Source organism: Papio anubis, chromosome 5, assembly GCF_008728515.1.
Source record: "Papio anubis isolate 15944 chromosome 5, Panubis1.0, whole genome shotgun sequence".
NCBI classification, from domain to species: Eukaryota; Metazoa; Chordata; class Mammalia; order Primates; family Cercopithecidae; genus Papio; species Papio anubis.
The window spans coordinates 134,768,701-134,791,708 of NC_044980.1; the positions used below are offsets into that span (position 1 = coordinate 134,768,701).

General features: G+C 40.8%; 1 protein-coding gene across 1 annotated transcript in view; it reads left to right on the top strand.

Moving 5' to 3' along the window:
- Nucleotides 1–5,089: 5,089 nt before the first annotated feature.
- The window catches only part of NDFIP1 (Nedd4 family interacting protein 1), a 46,510-nt gene continuing 28,591 nt past the window's right edge, over nt 5,090–23,008 (top strand). The window contains exon 1 of the mRNA XM_003900286.4: nt 5,090–5,628. Coding sequence (XP_003900335.1) covers nt 5,566–5,628 — 63 coding nt within the window. The 5' untranslated portion in view covers nt 5,090–5,565. The remainder of the gene's footprint in view (nt 5,629–23,008) is intronic.

The following is a 23,008-nucleotide window of genomic DNA, read 5'->3' on the forward strand; positions in this document are numbered from 1 at the left end:
TTTGGCTAATGGCTAATTTTTTTTTTCTTTTTTTTTTTGGAGAGAGATAGTTTTGCTATATTGCCCAGGCTGGTCTCAATCTCCTTGCCTCAAGTGATCCTCTGGTCTCAGCCTCTCAAAGTACTGGGATTACGGGCATAAGCCACTGTGCCTGGCCAGTTTTTACTTTTTTTTTTTTAGACAGAGTCTCACTCTGTTGGCAGACTGCAGTGCAGTGGCACGATCTCAGCTCACTGCAACCTCTGCCTCCTGGGTTCAAGCAATTCTCCTGCCTCAGCCTCTGAACAGCTGGGACTACAGGCTTGTGCCTTCACACCAGCTAATTTTTGTAATTTTAGTAGAGACGGGGTTTCACCATATTTGCCAGGATGGTCTTGATCTCTTGACTTCATGATCTGCCCACCCCTACCTCCCAAAGTGCTGGGATTACAGGTGTGAGCCACCGTGCCCAGCCCAGTTTTAAAATTGTTAATTAATTGGAAAAAAAAAATCAAAGGAAGAATACTATTTCATGACACATATGTTGAGGCTGGGCACGGTGGCTTACGCCTGTAATCCCAGCACTTTGGGGGACTGAGGTGGGCAGATTGCTTGAGGTCAGGAGTTCGAGACTAGCCTGGCCAACATAGCAAAACCCTGTCTCTACTAAAAATACAAAAATTAGCTGGGCGTGGTGGCAGGTGCCTGTAATCCCAGCTACTCTGGAGGCTAAGGCAGGAAAATTGCGTGAACCCAGGAGGTGAAGATTGCGGTGAGCCAAGAAAGTGCCACTGCACTCCATCCAGCCTGGGTGACAAAGTGAGACTCCATCTCAAAAATAAAAAAATAAAAAATAAAAAATCATATGTAATTCACATTTCAATGATATAAATAAGATTTTATTGGAACACAGTTATGCCAGTTTGGCATTGTTTATGACTGTGTTCACAATACAATGGCGAAGTGGAGTAGCTACAACAGAGCTTATGGTCCACAAAGACTGAAATATTTCTATCTATTCCTTAACATTAAAAGTTTGCTAAGTTCTAAGCTTTTGCTCTAAGTTCTATGCTTTTGTACAATTATACTCATGACTTTGTGAAAGTTGTAAGAATCAAAATGGAGTCGCTTATGCCATAGCCCAACAAATAGGAGTCGGGAGGCCATAAAGGAGGGGCTCTCATACACACATGTCTATGTTAAAATCTATTTTTAAATTACACTTTCTGAAAACCACAACCTTGAACAAGGCCACTACAACCTTACACACAGAATACTACAAGGACATCTGCCTAGCAACTCTGTTCAGCCTTGGAGTGATGCCACCCTTGTTATTGATCCTTGTAGCCAAGGTTAATAGTTTCAAAACAACTTATGTAACCTTGCTCATTTTGCTTTTAAAAACTTTGCCTTCCTTTCCCTCTCTGGGTACATTCATGGCCCTTCATGAGGTGCACACATATCCCATATTGCAATCTTGAGGATTCCCAAATAAACCCATTGTCTTTGGAGAATCTCTCTGTTGTTATTTTAGGTTGACAACTTTCTCTCTTCCCATGACAGTAAAGCCCTTTTCTTTCTTTCTGGTTTTTTTTTTTTTTTAGATGAAGTTTCACCCTTGTTGCCCAGGCTGGAGTGCAATGGCGCGATCTCGGCTCACTGCAACCTCTACCTCTCGGGTTCAAGCAATTCTCCTGCTTTAGCCTCCCGAGTAGCTGGGATTACAGGCACGTGCCACCATGCCTGGCTAATTTTTTTTTGTAGTTTTAATACAGATGGGATTTCTCCATGTTGGTCAGGCTGGTCTTGAACTCCTAACCTCAGGTAATCCTCCTGCCTCGGCCTCCCAAAGTGCTGGGATTACAGGTGTGAGCCACTGCTCCTGGCCAACAAAGCCCTTTTCTCGTTCAAAACCCTTTCTTCCCAATCCTTACCTGATTATCCCAGTTGGCCACATAATCCTCTTCACTATCTCTCAGCATTAGTTAATACAGCTCAACACAGTTGTAATTAACTTATAAGTTTTATATTTTATAAATATCTTGAATACTTGTTTACTATCATCTCTGTTTCATCATGAAGACTCCAAAGATTAGAACTTTCTATCTCCTGTCTATTTATATCCGGTATTTCTCTCCACACCCAAAGCAGTGCTCACGTTTTGGAGTCAGACATATCCCAGTTTGTGTTTCGACTCCACTACTCACAAAGCTGAGTAGGTTATGTGAATTTCCTGAGTCTCTTCATCTGCAGAATGGGTTTGTTATGAAGATTAAGCAGATGATGTACCATCGGGTCCAAGATTCTGGAAGTGCTCCATAACAGTAGTAATTATCAATGGATAATTTCTTTATTTGTAATATGAAGATATTACCTTTTGCTCTTAATGGACATTATGGTAATGTAGTGAGAATTAAAATTAGTAGTAAGTCATTAGAAATAAAACTTCATGGTTTAATTGGAGCCCTGTAAAGACTAGCTGGAGAAGTTCAAGGCCTCAAATGAGATATTAGACTAATGAGGCTTTTGTCTGAATTTAACACATTTAACAAACCCTTCTTGGTTACTTACTGAGCTCCGCACTACCTTGGTCAAGCCTCATGCGGACATGAAAGACAGAAGGCCACATTTATTCTGGAGATTTGTATCTATATTGCGGGGGGAAAGGCATACGGACATGAGCTATCCTCATACTTGTCCATGTTTCTCTTCTCTCTCAGGAGGGATGATTCAGAGTCAGCAACTCACATATGCAGTACTGCACATGGAAAGTATTACTGTTACTCTGTGGGGAAATAAGTTTCTAAGTGCAGCAATCTGAAATTAATAACTTTCTCTGTGGAAACTCTCTTGACAACATCTCGAGATGAAGCCAAAGAGCACAATTTTTATGGCCTTGGATTATCTTCTCTGTCTGCTTGGCTTGCACTAGGCATGGATCTGTGAGCCAGAAATTCAGTTTTCCCCTTCGTTGTACAATTTGCCTGCCAGCTGGAGGCCTAATATAGCAGTGACTCAATTTCTCAATTCTCCAATTTATCCACCCATCGAATCAAGGCAAATAATCTCAATTTACTTATTAGAGGCTTTGGGGAACTCAAGAAAAAACCCCAAAATCCTTACCGTGACTACAAAACATTTTGGTTGAGGACATAGGAAAAAGAGATTGGAAGTTGGAGATCAGTTTTCTTTTACTTTCAATGGAAAATATTTCTATGATAAAGCCTGTTATTTATATTATGATAAATATTTGTGTCCGCATGCAGGGAGCATATAGATGTTGAGGGAGAAAGTAATTTAGGAAAGAAATAGAAGGGTGGCAACATCTTTTCCACAAAAGCCACAGCACTGCAGACATGCCTAAAGATTGCAGTTGTTGCTCCAATCGCCGTATGTGGCAGGCTGACAAATTCTTCTTTCTTTCTTTTTTTTTTTTTTTTCCAGAGATTGTGTCTCATTATGTTGCCCAGGTTGGTCTCAAACTCCTGGCTCCTGGGCTCATGTGATCCTCGAGTCTCAGCCTCTCAAAGTGCTGGGATTACAGATGTGAACCATTGTGCCCAGTGGACAAATTCTTTTTTATTATTTCTTACATGCAAATTTAGACAATCTGGACAAAGAAGTCTGGATTTCTACTTTCCACTGCTGAAATTTTTAAAAATTTCAAATTAGATTTTTGCACCCTTTATACAAGACTACATGGCAGGACATTACGTTTGATTCACTGTACCTGATTACATTTAAAGGTTGTTTTTCTGGATTAAAAACAACAACTGAGGGACAGAGTAAGGAGCCTCTAAATAGACTTCAGAGCTTGGAATGTTGCTACATTTGTTCACTCTTCCAGCATGTTAATATGTGAGACTAATACTTGGAAATAGCGACAGATATGGAGAAGTTTGGATACTGAGAGAGAACTCAAAGTGAAGATGGTAAACATCTAGAGTTTTTATTGATTACAATTTTCTCATATATACAGAAACCTCAGGGTGTGTTTGAAACACTGCTCTCTTTTAAAATACATAATTAACTAAACTTCAAAATTAGAAGCTAAGACAATAATCATATTAATACAACCTCTACACTGCCAACTTGGAAAGGCAATGAAGAAGAAATGGGAATTGCAACAAGCTTCAGAGATGGAAGATTTTTTTTTTCTCTGTAGGACATGTGGGTAGAAGCAATTGCAGATGGCTGGGTGTGAAAGAAACAAAGCTTGCAAGCCTGCTATATAACTATACTGTGCTAGATGCCATTGGGAGGTAATAAGATTTAAAAGACAAATACTCTTGTCTTCACAAAGCTTATAATTTAGTTGTGCAATACTGGTTAAGAAAGCTGGCTTATTGGAGTTGTATTCCAGCTTCACCGCTTAGTAGCTCTGTATCATTGGGTGAGATATTTAACTTCTTTGGGCATAACTTCCTCATCTGTGAAACACTGATAATTGTATCTCCTATATGGCAGCTATGCCAGCATCCTTTCTGTTCTTCCACAAGGCAATCTCTCTCTGGACCACCCTTTGCACCTGTTCCTGTGGCCGGGAAAGCCTTTAGCATGGCCAAACCCTTCAAGTTTTGACTTCCAAGTCACCGACTCAGGGAACTGTTTTGGAAAATATGGTTTCTGATTCCGCAGATGAGGCTGTTAAAATACTAAAGAACTGCATAAACATGAGGATGTTATTATAATCATCCACCCTAAGTAGCATTTGAGATCCAAGCAGTTCTCAAGGATTTAGGGTTAGCAAACATTTACTGTAAAATGTCAGATAGCAAGTATTCTAGGGTTTGCAGGCCATAATAAACAAAAACGTGCTGCTGTGTTCCAATAAAACTTTATTTATGGACACTGAAACTTGAATTTCACGTACTTTTCACAGTCACGGTGACAGACCGGATTTTGCCCCCTCCCTGTCGCTGGCTGACCCCTGGTTTATGAGTATGGCAGATAAAAGAAGGGAGTGAATAAGAACCACGATTCTGCTGCCAGACACCAGGGATCAGGTCGCTGCTGTGAAGATTGTCAACCTCTCTGGTTGCCAACGACCTGGAGAATGGTGCTGTGGTTCCTGTGTCAGGGTGGTTGTGCTGAAGGCTGGATGAGGGCACGTAAGTGAAGCTCAGGGCTTGGCTCGAGGTGCTCATCAGCACCATCGCCCTTTCTTTGGGCTGGCCTGTTAGTAATTCGTTTTTAGTGGAATCGAATACAACACTTGAGCCTCGGAGGCTCAGGTCGTCGGAGCAACTACACCCGGGCCGGGGCACCTCGGGGCGGCGGCTCAGGGCTAGGGTAGGCCAGGCCGGGCCGGGCCGGGCAGGGCGGCGCGAGTCGGGGGCGGGGCGGCGGCGTCGCGTCGCCGTCGTAGTCCCCGCCTCTTCCCCAGGGGCCGCGTCGGAGCCTCGGCGGCGGCGGCGGCGGCGGCGCTTACAGCCTGAGAGGATCGTCTCGCCCGGGAGCAGCGGCGGCCATCGAGACCCACCCAAGGAGTGTCCCCCTCGGCCTCCCAGCGCTCCCAGGCCGCAGTGGCCGCGCCCATTTAGCTAGCTTGCTCGCTCGCTCTCCTTCCCTGCTGCCGGCTGCGCCATGGCGTTGGCGTTGGCGGCGCTGGCGGCGGTCGAGCCGGCCTGTGGCAGCCGGTACCAGCAGGTAAGCGGCGCCCAAGTCCCGCCCCGGACTCCGTCCCCCGGCTCTGCCCTGTCCGCTGGCCGCCTCAGGCCTCTCGGGCCGGCCCGCGGCCAACTCGACGCCGGGGCTTGGCAGGCGGCGCTGGGCCTGGAGGGGCGGGTCGGGCCCCGGGCTCGGATTCGAGGCTGCCGCGGGCCCGGCCTGCCCCTCTGCGACCCCGGGTGGGACTCCGGCGGTGGAAAGCCCTCCTCCCGGCCTCGTTTCCCGCATTTCCCAGGGCGGGCGGGTCCCTGAGTCAGAACCCGAGACCCACAGGCGGCATCGATCTGAGGCATTCGTTTTTCGTTTTTCCACCTTTGGTTTGATGTCATTGGAAAAGAAAGAAAGAAAAAAGCAAGAAACGGAAACTGGGTGGTGAGAAAAGATTAAAATCTCTGCTGCTGCCGATAGCTCCCCACAGCAAGATGCTATTGCTCAGGGTTTCAGAGCCTAGTTTGTCGAAACCCTTCCCCCTCGCCTCCGTTTTAAGACAAAAGTAAAAAATGAAGCAAGAGACAAACCCGCAGTTTGCAGTAGATTTGGAAGAGGCGATGTTTGGCTGTGGTGATGCCCCAAAAGGGAGGGCTACGATGAAGTCTGCAGGGCGTGTGCCGGGTGTATTTTAAATGCTTGGAAGTGACGTTTGAAGAGATTTGATGGCATAGCTGAGGAGGAAATGTATAGGGAATGATTGGATCATTTTCTCGGGTCTGATTTATAAATTGAGGCCCCAGGGAAAAGAGCTGCTTGTTTCACTCCCCGTCTGTAGCTAAGTTCCCCCAGGAAATTTAGAGACCTTCTGCAGGATTTTTAGAAATGTTAATCTAACATATCGTAATTGTGGGAATTGAGCCAGGTGGTAAACTGATGTTGCCTGGAACCGCAAATAACGGCTTGTGTTTGTCATGTTTCACATGGTTTCGGTGCATACAGATGTCAATCCTGCTTTTATCAAATAAAATGTCCTATCTTAGACGATCTACAATTTTATATTTTAGAAATAAGGAAAGCCAGTACGATGAAAACGTAGATTAACCCTGGTGCGGCTGGTTACTGGTTTGTTTTGCTATAATCAGCCATGTGTTGCAGTCCGCCCCCACTCAGGATTGGACTCCTAAAATGACTAGTTAAGAATTTCGCTTCTTGGTTTTATAAACACGGCCCAAATTGTGGCAATGCAGTTAATCCTTAGATCTTTTCAGAGCACATGGATCTAGCACATGCTTTTTTTTGTATGACCTTGGGCAGCCTGTGGGTTCCTTACTGCTTTAATAAAATGGGAATAACAGATGTCACTTAACTGTGACATCTTTGCAAAGTGACTTGCAAACAGTGTTTGCAAATCACCCATACTGTATACTGTCATCTGATTTCATCCTTTTCATCCTGACTTGGATAAGGCGAACCAGCAGAAGAACTGTGGTTTTTCTTTGTACTGCCATCTTCTTGAGCTATTAGGTAATGCCGATATACTGCTAGAATACAAAAAAATTGCTGGAGTGTCAAAATCATGTATTCCTTAGTGTGGCATTTAATATTTTTTAGTTATGCAGAATTGAAGTATCAAAAAAACGAAAAAAAAAATCTTCCTAGAAAAATTGTAGAAGATGAAAGCCCATAAAACTGCAATACCTTCCCTAAACAAAAACCAACTAGATAACCGAAGGTAATATTTTAATGTGCATTCTTGTGGGTTTATAGCTATGTTATAGGTCAGTGTATGTGTGTACAGATAAGGAATGCAGGAAGGCTAATATTGATTTTTTTATGCCACAATCACAGTACTAAGTAATTTACGTCCATTTTTTAAAAAAATTTAATCCATACCAAACCCTTATGAACCAGGGTTTGTTCTCATTGTCAAAGACTGAAAGTGGCTCAGTAACTTGCCTCAAGGTCACAAGCTGCTAAGTAGTGATTACAAGGATATACACACACTCACCTACTTAAAACACAGGCTCACAGTCCAAATATAGGTGTATGCATTAGCAGATATATGCACATGCGTATGTATTCTCTTATGTACCCATATATACATGTACAGACATATCTTTGTACATTCGTGTGCAGTTTTATGAGCCCCTGATCATACTTGCACATACTTTTGCACGTGTTCATGTGTATCTTGTTCTCAGACATGTGCATTCATACATTTGCATATGTGTATCATTCACATGTATCTACAAAGGCATACTAGATAAATAATGAAATGGGTTCATATTTCTATTTTGTAATGTTCTTCACACAATGTTATTAACATTTTCTATATAAAATATTTTTAATGTCTGTATGGCATGTAATTGTATGGATGAATCGTAATTTAACTAATTGCCTATCTTTGGTCACTAAGAATGTTTATAGTTTTTTTCATTGACTGAAACTTATTTTACATACATCTTCAGCCGTTTCCTTAGCATAAATTACTAGACATGGAAATGCCTGGTCAGAGAATATACATACTTAAAAGGCTTTTGAATTATAGAATGATGGTGAATTGTCCAGGCAACTTGATAGGAACATGATACTCTGGTTGTCACACAGGGCTGTTCTGACTTCTATTTGATCTGGTTAATCAAATTGAGCTAGTTTTCTCACCAAGTAAATGTAATGGAAAACTGTATGATTCATAAATGCAAACACAGTTTTGTCTTTATAGTCTTTTTATTGGTAGCGTAATATGTGGACAACTTGAATTTAGCATAGTAGTGACAGACTATGCAGAAAGGCTAGGCTCAGCCAGGTACAGTGGCTCACACCTGTAGTCACAGCACTTTGGGAGGCTAAAGCGGGCAGATCACTTGAAGTCAGGAGTTCAAGATCAGCCTGGCCAACATGGCAAAACCCTGTCTCTACTAAAAATATAAGAACTAGCCAGGTATGGTGGCACTCGCCTATAATCCCAGCTACTTGGGAGGCTGAGGCAGGAGAATTGCTTGAACCTGGGAGGCAGAGGTTGCAGTGAGCCGAGATTGTGCACTGCACTCCAGCCTGGGCGACACAGTGAGACTGTGTCTCAAAAAAGCAAAACAAAACAAAACGAAAAACGGCCAGGCAAGTTGACTCATGCTTGTAATCCCAGCACTTTTTGGGAGGCCGAGGTGGGCAGATCACGAAGATCACGAGGTCAAGAGATTGAGACCATCGTGGCCAACACGGTGAAACCCCATCTCTATTAAAAATACAAAAATTAGCTGGGAGTGGTCGCATGCACCGGTAGTCCTAGCTTCTTAGGAGGCTGAGGCAGGAGAATCACTTGAACCCAGGAGGCAGATGTTGCAGTGGACTAAGATCGTGCCACTGCACTCCAGCCTGACGACAGAGCAAGACTCTATCTAAAAAAAGCACGGCGTGGTGTGCACCTGTAATCCCAGCTACTTGGAAGGCTGAGGCAGGAAAATCACTTGAACTCAGGAGGCAGAGGTTGCAGTGAGTCGGGATCGCTCCACTGTACTCCAGCTTGGGTCAGCAAGACTCTGTCTTAAAAAAAACAAAGGCGCCAAGGTGGGTGGATCATGAGGTCAGGAGATCAAGACCATCCTGGTTAACATGGTGAAACCCTGTCTCTACTAAAATGGCAAAAAAATTAGCTGGGTGTGGTGGCGGGTGCCTGTAGTCCCAGCTACTCGGAAGGCTGCGGCAGGATAAACCTGGGAGGCAAAGGTTGCAGTGAGCCAGGATTGCACCACTGCACTCCAGGCTAGGCGACAGAGTGAGACTCTGCCCACCCGAGACTCTGCCCACCCCCCAAAAAAAAAAGAGGCTTGGTTTATAGGTTCCCTGTGGCATTATTTTGTTTTTTTTTGTTTGGTTTTTTTTTTTTTCATTTTGAAACTGAGACTGCCCTGGGGACAGTATGGAAGCACTGTTTTAGAAAGACCTAAGTAGACCCATACTGAGTGCTGAGAAACCTGTTGCGTGTTTCTCTCTCTGAGTACGTTAACTCCCGTTCATCCGTAGATGAACGCAGATCTTCTGCAGTAGATCTGTGCATGAATTTTGCCAGTTCATTCCAAGTATTTTAGGATACTTGGATTTCAATTCAATGTAAGTGGGTGATGATGACACTGCCATGTAGGTTCAAACAGATTACAGAATGCTTAGTTCTGGACTTGCCTCATTACCTGCTAAAGAAGTTGCCCATTTGTAAGCATCACCAATACTCTGTATTATAGTTTGATGACATTGTAGAGCAGCTTTTGAAATGGTATAGTTTTGGATAAATTCTCTCAGGATTATGGAGGAATATTTTGATGAGCGTAAGAATTTCATCTCTGATAGGTCAAACCATATTCATGTTAAATTATTAGATGAAGTAATGATCCTGGAGGAAGGAATGAATAGTGCTCATGTGGCTTTTTTGCTTATTTTTCAGTTTCAAAAGAAGTTATAATTATATCACAGAATGCCTCTTAGGTTATGTCAGAGTTTCTTAAGTTATATGCTGTATTTGTGGTCTACATGGTCAGTGATCAAAGAAAATTTATAAAAATATTAGGAAGACGGATACATTATTCCTTTGAAAACTTTTAATTATGGTAAAATACATATAAAATTTACCATGTTAACCGTTTTTAAGTATATAGTTTAGTGGCATTAAGTATATTCACATTGTTGTGAAACCAGTCCGTCTCCAGAACTTTTTCAGCTTGCAAAACTGAAACTCCATATTCATTAAACAATAACTCTCCTTTCCCCCCTCCTCCAGCCCCTGGAAACCGCCATTCTGCTTTCTGTGAATTTGACTACTCTAGGTACTTCTCATAAGTGGAATTAGATAGCATTTGTCCTTTTGTGACTGGCATATGTCACTTAGCATAATATCTTCAGAGTTCATCGATGTTGTAGCATGTGTCAGAATTTCCTGCCTCTTTAAGGCTGAGTAATAGTCCATTTTATATGTGTACCACATTTTGTTTATGCATTCATTTGTTGATGGATGCTTGGTTTGCGTCTACCTTTTGGTCATTGTGAGTAATGCTGCTATAAAAAACATGAGTCTACAAATATCTTTCAAGTCCCTGCTTTCAGTTCTTTTGGATATACCCAGAAATGGAATTGCTGGGTTATATAGCAATTCTATTTTTAAGTTTTCGAGGAACTCCCATACTGTTTTCCATAGCAGCTTCACCATTTTATATTCCCACCAGCAATGTATAAGGATTCCAATTTCTCCATATCCTCAACATACTTGTTCTCTTGTTTTTGTTTTTTTGATAGTAGCCATCTAATGGGTGTGAAGTGGTATCTCATTGCAGTATTAATCCCTATTTCCCTAATAGTTAGTGATGTTGAGCATCTTTTCATGTGCTTATTGGCCATTGATATTTTCTTTAGAGAAAATGAGTATTCAAGTTCTTTGCTTATTTTCGAATTGAGTTTTTTGTTTCATTGTTGAGTTGTAGGAGTAATTTCTTCATGATGTTTACGTTTTCAACTTTTACTATGGAAATTTCAAACACATACAATAATAGAGTAGTATAAGAAAGGTTCTGCACCATCACCTAGCTTCAGCAATTGTGAATGAATGGCCAATATTATTTCATTTTTACTCACCACATTATTTTGAAACGAATCCTAGAAATCATATATTGATAAATGTTTATATGTGTAACTCTTAAAAGAAAACAAATGGTGTGATACTTCAAGAAGATATCACTTGAGGAATATATCATGAGAGCTCTCTTGTAATCTGTGAGGAGTGTGGAAACAGGATTTGTCAGTGTTGGGCTGTGGATCCATAACTAACTGTTGTTTGTATTGATTGGTCTCACTCTTACCAAGCCTCATCCTTTTTTTTTTGTAGCAGTGATAGATTCCTGTTAATCTATCCTTGTTTTCTTACCTGATCCCATGGGTGACCACTTGTTAGGCAAGATTTGTTTGGCTTAATCATACTGTGTTCTGAAAACAGGGCAGCGCTTCCTGGTTTAGGCAGAAACCAAGGCCCAGTTGAACTGCTCTAGGGAATTTTGCTCTAAGCTGATGCCACCAGTAGTTTGACTGCACATAACTTCAAATTGTTTTATGCTAGACATCAATTATATTTCTTTATTTTATGCTAGGGTATAAAGTAAATCCTACCATGAGAGTAACTTCCTATTTTTATTAAGAAAGAAAAAAAGGCTCAAAGAGATTCAAGTGACATCCTCAGATTTATTTGTTTTTAGGGCTTTAAAATAATTATTTTGGTTTCTTAAAATGTTCTTATTTTATCTTTGAGCAAGTACAATAGCTTAGAAGAATTATATTCTTTTTTCTTTTCTTTTTTTTTTTTGAGACAGAGTTTCGCTCTTCTTGCCCAGGCTGGAGGGCAGTGGCACGATCTTGGCTAACTGCAACCTCTGCCTCCCAGGTTCAAGCGATTCTCCTGCCTCAGCCTCCCGAGTAGCTGGGATTACAGGTGCCTGCCACCACGCCCAGCTGATTTTTTGTATTTTTAGTAGAGATAGGGTTTCACCATATTGGCCAGGCTGGTCTTGAACTCCTGACCTCAAGTGATCAGCCTGCCTCGGTTTCCCAAAGTGCTGGGATTACATGTGTGAGCCACTGCGCCCAGCCTATATTCTTATAATAATGGACAATTTAGATAAAGCAACTTTAATACTTCTGTTCCATTTGTACTGAAAATTGGCTTGATGGTTTATCTTTTTCTCAAGTCATTGTTGCCAATAAGCTAGGCAACTGGCAAATATCATGTATGAAATTTTTTGGGTTTGACATACTTTCCAGTGGTAATTGCTTCTAGTGGTTGACTAGGTGGGGGTATGAGTCAGAGTAGGCTCTGGGTATCCACAGGTTGCACATTTGCAGATTCAACCAACTGTGGATTGAAAATGGGGAAAATAACAATACAATAATAAATAATAATACAAGTAAAATATACACTATAACAGCTATTTTACATAGCGTTTACATTGTATTAAGTGTTATAAGGTGATTTAAAGTACATGAGGTAGGTTATATGTAAATACTATACCATTTTATGTCAGAGGCCTGTGCATCCTCAGATTTTGGTATCTGTGGGGAGTCCTGGAAATAGTTCCCACCAAATACTGACGGATGACTGTGTGATATGTCTTATTAACTTGATCAAGTACGGTAGTAAAGCAAGTATAACCTGATAACACTTAGCACATCCTGTTCTTACAATAAGGCTTACTCATTATTTTTCTGAATAACATAATTTATATTAAATGTCCTAAATACTAGCACTGATCAAGTTTAAGAACATTCCTAGTGAAATATTTTCTTATTGATTAATGCGGTTCCCTTCATATGTATATTTCTTTTCTTTCTTTCTTTCTCTTCCTTTTTTTTTTTTTTTGAGGCAGGGTCTTCCTCTGTTACCCAGGCTGGAGTGCAGTGGTGCAGTCTCAGCACACTGCAACCTCTGCCTTCCAGGTTGAAGCAATTCTCCTGCCTCAGCCTCCTGATTAGCTGGGACTATAGGCAGCCGCCACCATGCCCGGCTAATTTTTGTTTTTTTAGTAGGCGCGGGGTTTCACCATGTTGGCCAGTCTAGTCTTAAACTCCTGATCTCAAATGATCTGCCCACCTCGGCCTCCCAAAGTGCTGGGATTACAGGTGTGAACCACCATGCCCAGCCTACCTTCATATGTATTTTTCTTTTCTTTTCTTTTCTCCTCTTCTTTTTTTTTTCTCAGACAGGTCTGGCTCTGTCACCTAGGCTGTAGTGCAGTAGTGAGATCTCGGCTCAATGCAATCTTCGCCTCTCGGGTTCAAGAGGTTCTTGTGCCTCAGCTTCCCGAGTAGCTGGTATTACAGATGTATTCCACCATGCCCGGCTAATTTTTGTATTTTTAGTAGAGACGGGATTTCACCATGTTGTCCAGGCTGGTCTCGAACTCCTGGCTTTAAGTGATCTGCCTGTCTCTGCCTCCCAAAATGCTGGGATTACAGGCATGAGCCACCGTGCCCAGCCCATATGTGTAATATATTTCTTATCCCTGAGCAATTTAGCATAATCTTTGATAGTTTTTCTGTTTTTGTCTTTTAAATTAGTTTATCTCAGCCATATTAATTAGTAGTTACCATAATCAGAGGCTTGAATACAAGTTGGAGGTCTGTCTGGAGACTGGACAGTTTATGAATAGAGATATAAGGGCTTAGGGAGTGGTGCCTGTTTAATAATGATTTCATTTTCTTTATCATTCAATGCTTAAATGTAGTGTTTAGAATTAAACATTTTGTATTATACAGTAATACATTCTTCATGTGCTAGATTCAGACAGTAACTTTCTAAAGAAAAACTTGATTTCCCTTTCCTTCCTATCTCTTCCCAGAGCTGTAACTGCTCCTCAAATTTGGTGTGCGTTCTACAGGCTTTTTTTTTTTTTTTTTTGAGACAGGGCCTCACTCTGTCACCCAGGCTGGAGTGCAGCGGGGCAATCTCGACTCACTGCAGCCCTGCATCTTCAGGCTTTCTTCTTAACCTTTCCTTCGCTTTAAATGTTTTTTAAATAAATCTGTACTTTCAAATAGACCACAAGTGCTGCTCTCATCACATCATATCAAGAATGCACACTGTCAACATGACTTATCATTGTTGACATTGGCCTTGACTTTACTTTTTGAAACTTTTTTCCCCTAAGATGGGTTCCTGCTATGTTGCTACCCAGGCTGGCCTCAAGCTCCTTGCCTCAAGCGATCCTTCCCCCCCAGCCTCCTGAGTAGCGGAGACCACAGGCATACACCACTACACCCAGCTGAAACATTTTGAATTTTTCAGAAACACAGAAGACAGTAGAGAGTTTCTATATGCCCTATGCCCACCTTTCCCTATTAGCATCTTGTATCAGTGTGGTACATTTTTCACAATTATTGAACAAATATTAGTACATTGTTATCAACTAAAGTCTGTACTTTATTCAGATTTTCTAAGTTTTTACCTAATGTCCTTTTTCTGTTCCAGCATCCCATCCAGGATCCAGGATGATATAATGTGGTAACGTTACATTTAGTCGTCCTGTCTCCTTAGGCTCCTCTTGGCTGTGAGTTTCTCAAACTTTCCTTGTTTTTGATGAGCTTGGCAGTTTTGAGGAGTACTGGTCAGGTCTTTGTGTAATGTTCCTCAATTGGGGTTTGTCTGATGTTTTTCTCATGATTAGACTGGGATTGTGGATTTGGGGGCAGACCACAAGTAAAGTGCTGTTCTCTTCACATCATATCAAGAATGTACACCGTCAGCATGACTTATCATTGTTGACATTGACCTTGATCACCTGGCTGAGGTAGTGTTTGTCAGTTTTCTCTTCTGTAAAGATACTTGTTACCCCTCTTTCCATACTTACTGTTGGGAAGGAAGTCACTATACATAGTCCACACATAAGGAGTGGGGAGTTATGTAACACCTCGCTGAGGGCAAAGCATTGACATGAATTATTTGGAATTTTCCTGCATGGGACATTTGTCTCTTCTCTGATAATTTGTTTAGTGTTTATATCTGTATAGACTCATAAATATTTTATTCTTCTAATTATAATCCAGTAACTGTTTTATTTTATTGCTTAAATTGCATACCTCCATCATTGTGGATTTTTTTTTTAAACCACTTCCATACATTTTGGCACTAGGCTCATCTTATATATTTCCTGCACTATCCTAGAATCAGGCATTTTTCCAAGGAGCCGAGGTTCCTTTTATTGAAAAATAATACTACAAACCAAGATCTGTGCTCCTTGCTACTAGGGTGTCATTACTTTTAGGCCTTCTAAGCTGACAGAGCAAGGAACTATATATGTCTGTATATTAATCTGTGGGTACGCACATCTGTAACTATTTCTGTGTGTACCATCTATCTATATTAAGCTGAACATAAGTTCATACTAGTATCTCCACCTCTAATTCATTACCATATGGGTCGCTCTAGCCTACTCCCCTTATCTATAAACTCCCACTCCAACATTGAGAAACCTGGCTCACTTCCACCATCCATTTACATAATTCTTCAGTTCTGATATACATGTGTAAGTTGTATCAGAATTGTTAACCCACACCCCTGTGGGAAATAGTATTATAACCACTGCAGGACAAAGCATATGTACAGTTCCTTTTGCCTTTAGTCTTAAAAACTCTACTTATTTCCAAATGTTCCTTAGGTCAGCACCTGTTCCTCCACCCACTTGAGTGAGGTTGTTTCAAACATTTATAATACAGTTATCTTGTTTTGTCACATTTTGCATACATCCTCCAGCCACCTAAGTGGATTTTAAAAATTTGCATGCCTTAAGATTCTTTCTTTGTGCTATCAAGTTCTACAAATTTTCACAAATGCATACTGTCTTATTTTTTCCTTTTAAACAACGCATTTTACGAAAAATGGTAGGACTGATTTCTCTTTATTTTCCAAATTTTCTAATGATCATGTTTGCTTTCTTTTTAAAGTACCTTTAAAGAAAATTTTTTTTAGAAATAATTTTAAACTTAGAGAAGGTTGCAAGAATAGTATAACGCTCATTATCTATTACCGAATTCATCTTAGACTCATTGTTAAATTTTGATTAACTATGAAATACAATCCTATAAAAATTGAAAGCACTACAGATAAAACCCAGGTTCCTTTAATCATCACAGTCCTTTCTCTATAGAATTCAGTGTTTGTTTAGCTATTTGTTATCAAATAATAATAATTATTATTTTTTTTGAGATGGAATCTCGCTCTGTTGCCCAGGCTAGAAGTGGTGCGATCTCAGCTCACTGCAATCTCTGCCTCCGGGGTTGAAGCAATTCTCCTGCCTCAGCCTCCCTAGTAATTGGGATTACAGTCATGCACCATCATGCCCTGCTAATTCTTGTATTTTTAGTAGGGATGGGGTTTCACTATGTTGGTCAGGCTGGTCTCAAACTCCTGACCTCAGGCGATCTGCCCACCTTGGCCTCCCAAAGTGCTGGGATTATAGGCATGAGCCACTGCACCCGGCCCAAACTAACTTTATGTTTATAAATCTCGTCTACAGCCATACCACCCTGAACGTGCCCAATCTCTTCTGTTTATAAATCTCGTTTTCACTTCTACTTCTAGCAGTACCTGGTGCCACCGTTCTTGAGCTTTTGGGGGATACAAAACAGTTGTTTTTTGGCTTTCTGGTTTAGGATTTAGCTTTCTTGGGTCTGCTGAGTCAGTTACCACTTGTCATCCCGCTTCTAGCTTTCAGAAATTAATTGCTGCTTCCTTTTCTGTTGCTTGTAAGTTTTTTGTCTTTAAACAAGCAACATTTTACTCACATTTATATTTAAGAGGGTTTCAGGAGGAATAAGACTCAAGTGTCTAATCTTTAATTGGACATTATACAGTAATTGTAATTACTTATTTGTGTTTCATTTGCTAAACTTGCAGACTTAGTGAGGCCAAAAACACCAGCCAAGTCACTGTTCTGTCCCCAGACCCCACATCAGTTGTGGCCTGACACATTTAATGAGTGTTGTTAAATTAACTTAGCAGTTGAATACTTGTAGAACGAAACATTCTGTGATGATAGTTTAATAGGAAAGGTATTAAATGCTCGATGTACCTACTTTTTGGCTCTCATTGTTCTTGCAGGAAGAGAGGACCTCATGACCAGGCCTGTATCAAGGTGGACTCTCCTGAATAGAATACCTTTTCCCACCCATAATGTCTGCCTGAGTATGCTCTACTCTAAGCTAATAAGCAAGCATAACTTTTGGAACTTCTCACTATCAGAGCTGAGCAGGCTGCAGTCAACATGCGAGCCTGGGTTCTAGGCATGGCTCTGTCACTGTCTTTCAGTGTCTACATTTGATTTCACTGCCTTTTCAATGTGGAATATTCCATTTTTGGGATATGCCAATTGGTTATTTTTAGAAGAAACAATATTGTAGGAATTACATTGTGATCAAGATAAGTTTTCCTTCATATATAAACTTTAATTGAACATCTGAGCACTTATTGCTAAGTGCTGTAGATTGAATACTAAATGTTAAACACTGCTCATTTCTAAAGAGATAAAGGTTGGAGATGTCTGTTTCTCCCTTGGTGTTTCTTTTCTGTTATTTCTTTTTAAAATTAGTAACTATAGAGCCATACTATTCTTTTCATTTTTATTGTGAAATTATGGATGCATATGAAAGGATACAGAGTATATATGTACCTTATGCAAAATAATAATAAATCAGAGACCTGTGACTACCATCCAAATCATAGCAATCTTTTTTGAAAGTTTGTTTGTTTCACACGTATTCTTTTAGACCAGTCAGTAGGAGAGAGCTGCTTTTGCCTTAGTTGCTTTGTAAGGCCACGTTTCTCCTCAATTCTTCCATGTTTAAAATGCACTCCTTGTGCTAAGTAGTGATGGGGGTACCATAACTGCCACTCTCCATTCCTGAAACCATCATCACTGTCCTCTCTACAGTTATAGCAGTCATCTGTGTATGGCTACATGCATAGCCTGTGAATTTATTTGGAGATTTGTAAAGTAATATGAATACTTTTCATAGATGTGAACTGGTAAGTTAAGATGGTATTAAGAATAGCTGCTATTTCTTCAGGTAAGTTTCTGTTAGAAATCCACCTCCACGCCTATTTTGGCCAACACTCACTAATGTATCCATGCTGTGCCACTCACTGGTAAGTGCTGGGGTGAATGCATTGATAAACCATGCAAAGGTCTCAGTCCACAGAGGGCTCACAGTCTGCATCATCACTATTCCTCATACAGTGTTTTTCTATTCCCATTTCTGAATTGTTAGCGAAGTATGATATATGTATAAAAACATGTACAATCATAAATGTGCAGCTCAATGAATTTTCACAAACTGAACTTGCACAGCTAACTAGTATGCTCTACTCTAGCATACTAAATCCAGAAACAGAATTACCAGCACTCCAAAAGGTCCCTTCAGGGCCTTTCCAGTCACTCTCCTCCCAGGGCATACTCACTGGTATGTTTAGTTTGTCTATTCTTTAAAAAAGTCTTTATATGAACCTGATCATACAGTAAATACTGTTTTGAGTCTGGCTTCTTTTGCTCAACATGATTTTGCAAAATTTACCCATGTGGGTGACAGTTTATTCATGCACACTGCTGTCTCATTTTGTGAAAATACCACAATTTAGTTACCTCTTCTACTGTAAATAGGCATTTCAGTAATTTCCAGTTTTATGAATACTGTTGCTTTGCCCCTCCTTATATGTCTTTTGGTATCATATGTAAATGTTTCTGTTGGACATATAACTAGGAGTGGAATTGCTGGATATGTGTAAATTCGTCTTTTGTTGATATTGGCAAACAGTTTTCTAAAGTACTTGTACAGGTTTATACTCCCATCAGTAGTGTAGTGTGAGAGTTCTGTTTATTATATATCCTCGATAACATTTGGTATTTTCTGCTTTTTATTTTGGTCATCATCTGTGGTTTTAATTTTCATTTCTATAATGACTAGTGAAATAGAGCACCGTTTTGTAAGTTTATTGGCCATTTAGATATCTTTTTTTGTGAAATGTCTATTCAAGTCTTGTCCCTTTTTTTATTGAATGGCTTCCTTATTGATTTTAAGAAGTTCTTTTTTTTTTTTTTTTTGAGACAGAGTCTCGCTCTGTTGCCCAGGCTGGAGTGCAGTGGCTGGATCTCAGCTCACTCCAAGCTCTGCCTCCCGGGTTTACGCCATTCTCCTGCCTCAGCCTCCCGAGTAGCTGGGACTACAGGTGCCCGCCACCTCACCCGGCTAGTTTTTTGTATTTTTTTAGTAGAGGTGGGGTTTCACCGGGTTAGCCAGGACGGTCTCGATCTCCTGACCTCGTGATCCGCCCATCTCGGCCTCCCAAAGTGCTGGGATTACAGGCTTGAGCCACCGCGCCCGGCCCGATTTTAAGAAGTTCTTTATGTATTTTAGATATAAGTCCATTTTCTGAAAAACATATCCTCCCGCTCTTCGGATTTTCTTTTCATTTTCCTGATGGTGTCTTCTGAATGAATAGTAGAGTTCTTGTGTGTGTGTTTTGGTTTTGTTTTGTTTTTTAGGCAGAGTCTTGTCTGTTGCCCAGGCTAGAGTGCAGTGGGGGTAATCTCAGGTCACTGCAATCTCTACCTCCCAGGTTCAAGTGATTCTCGTGCCTCAGCCTCCCAAGTAGCTGGGACTACAGGGGCGTGCCACCACACCCAGCTAATTTTTCTATTTTTAGTAGAGATGGGGTTTCACCATGTTGGCCAGGCTGGTCTCAAACTCCTGACCTCAAGTAATCCTCCCACTTTGGCCTCCCAAAGTGCTGGTATCACAGGCATGAGCCACTGTGCCTGGCCCAAACAAATGATTTTTAAAAATTGTTCTTGAAATCTAGAATTCTTTTTTTTTTTTTTTTTTTTTTTTAAGAGGCAGGGTCTTGCTACGTTGCCCAGGCTGGTCTTGAACTGGGCTCAAGCAGTCCTTCCACCTCAGCCTCCCAAAATGCTGGGATTACAGGTGTGATCTACCACGTCCAGCCATAAAATAATTCTTGAATAGATGCCAGTTGTAGTCCATGGTCTGTTGTGACTTTTTTTTTCCCCTTTGGAAGGGGCTACTTAATGTATCATTTTAAATGACAAATAATTAGGAGCTTGTTTCTGCTTCTATGTTTCTATTTTAGAGCTTTAACATATCTTAGATAAAATCTACATATGGGGTGGTGGGGGGTTAAAACAATGTATTTACCACCTTTGCGTTTAAATTATGGACTAGATTTTATATAAATTATTTTAAAATGAGTCTGATACAGCCACTATTTTTAGTATTGTTTACTCTGTAAACAAAAGATGACCGATTCCTGCTATTCTGTCAAAGTCAGGGAGCCAGGTGCTTAGCCTCCTTTTCAACTTGTCTTTCTCTAGGGCTTTAAATCCTTCTCAAATGGGCCCTGGAGCTCTGAACTAAGCCTGAATTTTCTTATGGAACCAAGAAGTGGAGAAAAGGAAGAACTCACATTACTGAGGATATGAACTGGTTATAAATTGTGTAGATGCTACTTCTTAATTTAAAATCCTATATGTTCATGAGCAGAGAGACTTGCTATTAAAATGCTATTTGGAAATATTGAACAATTGTCCCTCCTTATTTCCCTAGTCTTTGTAAGATCATGACCCATCGGGGGCCTGCCATTTACCTCAAAGGCTCTTGGCTGTAGGTTTTTCTCAAGCTGGGTGTCAGAAAACACTGAGGATTATTTGCTTGGCGATATATTGGTGGAACCATCAGTACTAGAAGTACTTGGATGTCAGACACAGATCCCAGGGGTTGGCAGGTTGATGATAATTTTCTGGTGCTCACTACTACCATAGCCATGGTTGGCTAATTAGTGCCTTCAGGGACGAGGGTTGATTTCTCCTAGTTCCTTGCATTTCTCTTTGGATGGCATGCCTTTACTTGTTACTTGGACCTACGTAAAGAATGGAAAGATCAGAAAAAAACCCCACAAAATTGATGATCGTAGGTCACAGTATTTGTGCTTTCATTTCTAAGGACTCATTCTAACATAAATCATTTTCTCTTTCCAAACCAAGTTGTACTCATCAGTTATATTGATACATATTAACAGTGATGATAACCACAAAAATTTTAAATAGAAAGCTTTACAAACGGTTAGCCTTTCTGAGGGGATTTACTGCAAAATTAGGGTATTCTTTTCATCTGTTATTGTATTGACTTTTTAAAGCATTATTCTGATTACTTCACTTTTGGCAAATTTTGATTTTTAAATGTGTTTTCATTTTGCTATTAAGAGGATTTGCATTTATCTTTTCTGTGAGAGATATTGAGGATAGTCTGAATCTGGTGATTGGTTTGGTGGGTTTTTTCCTTTTTTTTTTTTTTTTTGGTTCTGCATGAGCAACTTGAAGTTTTTTTGTTTTTTGTTTTTTCTTTATTTTGAGATGGAGTCTTGCTCTGTCGCCCAGGCTGGAGTGCAGTGGCACGATCTCGGCTCACTGCAAGCTCCACCTCCCGGGTTCACGCCATTCTCCTGCCTCAGCCTTCCGAGTAGCTGGGACTACAGGTACCCCACCACGCCTGGCTAATTTTTTGTATTTTTAGTAGAGATGAGGTTTCACCGTATTAGCCAGGATGGCCTCAATCCCCTGACCTCGTGATCTGCCTGCCTCGGCCTCCCAAAGTGCTGGGATTACAGGCGTGAGCCACCGCACCTGGCCGAAGATTTGGTTTTTAAAAGATATCTTGGCTGGGTGCAGTGGCTCACGCCTGTAATCCTAGCACTTTGGGAGGCAAATGAGGGTGGATAGCTTGAGGTCAGGAGTTCAAGACCAGCCTGACCAACATGGCGACACCCTGTCTCTACTAAAAATACAAAAATTAGCCAGGTGTGGTGGCAGGGGCCTATAATCCCAGCTACTCAGGAGGCTAGGCAAGAGAATCGCTTGAATCTGGGAGGTGGAGGCTGTAGTGAGCCAAGATCATGCTACTGTACCCTAGCCTCGGTGACAAAGCGAGAGTTCATCTCATAAAAAACAAGAACAACAAAAAAAAGTCATCTTTTTCAAACTCTTGAAGTAGGAAAAAAGTGATATTTTTCCTCTTGATCCTAATAATTCTTCTCTTCAGGAAAAGGGAACATTAAGGATTTTATTTTATTTATTATTTTTTTTTACTATAAGTAGTTTATAATTCAGTGTACTCTTCCTCTTTTTTGTTTTCATTCATTCACACATGTGTGTTCTGTGTTAAGTTCTGGGTATATTGGTATGATCAGGACCCATTCCTTCCCATTGAGGGGCATGGACATTTATTTAGCCAGAGAATAATACTTGGAGGAATGTTTTGTTTTAAATAAAATTTATGTTTATATAGGTTTGCTTTTAAAAATTAGAAAATACTTTTAAAGTGTATGATTCAGTGGTTTTTTTTTTTGTTTTTTTGGTGTTTTTTTTTTGAGATGGAGTCTTATTTTTCACCCAGACTGGAGTGCAGTGGCGCGATCTTAGCTTACTGCAACCTCCACCTCCCAGGTTTAAGAAATTCTCTGCTTCAGCCTCCCAAATAGCTGGGATTACAGGTGCGTGCCACCACGCCCAGCTAATTTTTTTTGTCTTTTTAGTAGAGACGAAGTTTCACCATCTTGGCCAGTCTGGTCTCTAACTTCCGACCTCGTGATCCACCCACTTCGGCCTCCCAAAGTGCTGGGATTACAGGTGTGAGCCACCACGCCCATCCGATTCAGTGGTTTTTATTATATTCACAAGGTGTGAAACCATTATCACTGCCTAATTCTAAAACATTTTTTTATCACCCCAAAAAGAAACCTGGACCCATTTGCAGTCAGTTGCTTCCCCTTCTCTAGCCCCTGGCAACCACTGATGTACTTTGTCTCTATGGATTTTGCCTTTTCTGGACATTTTAT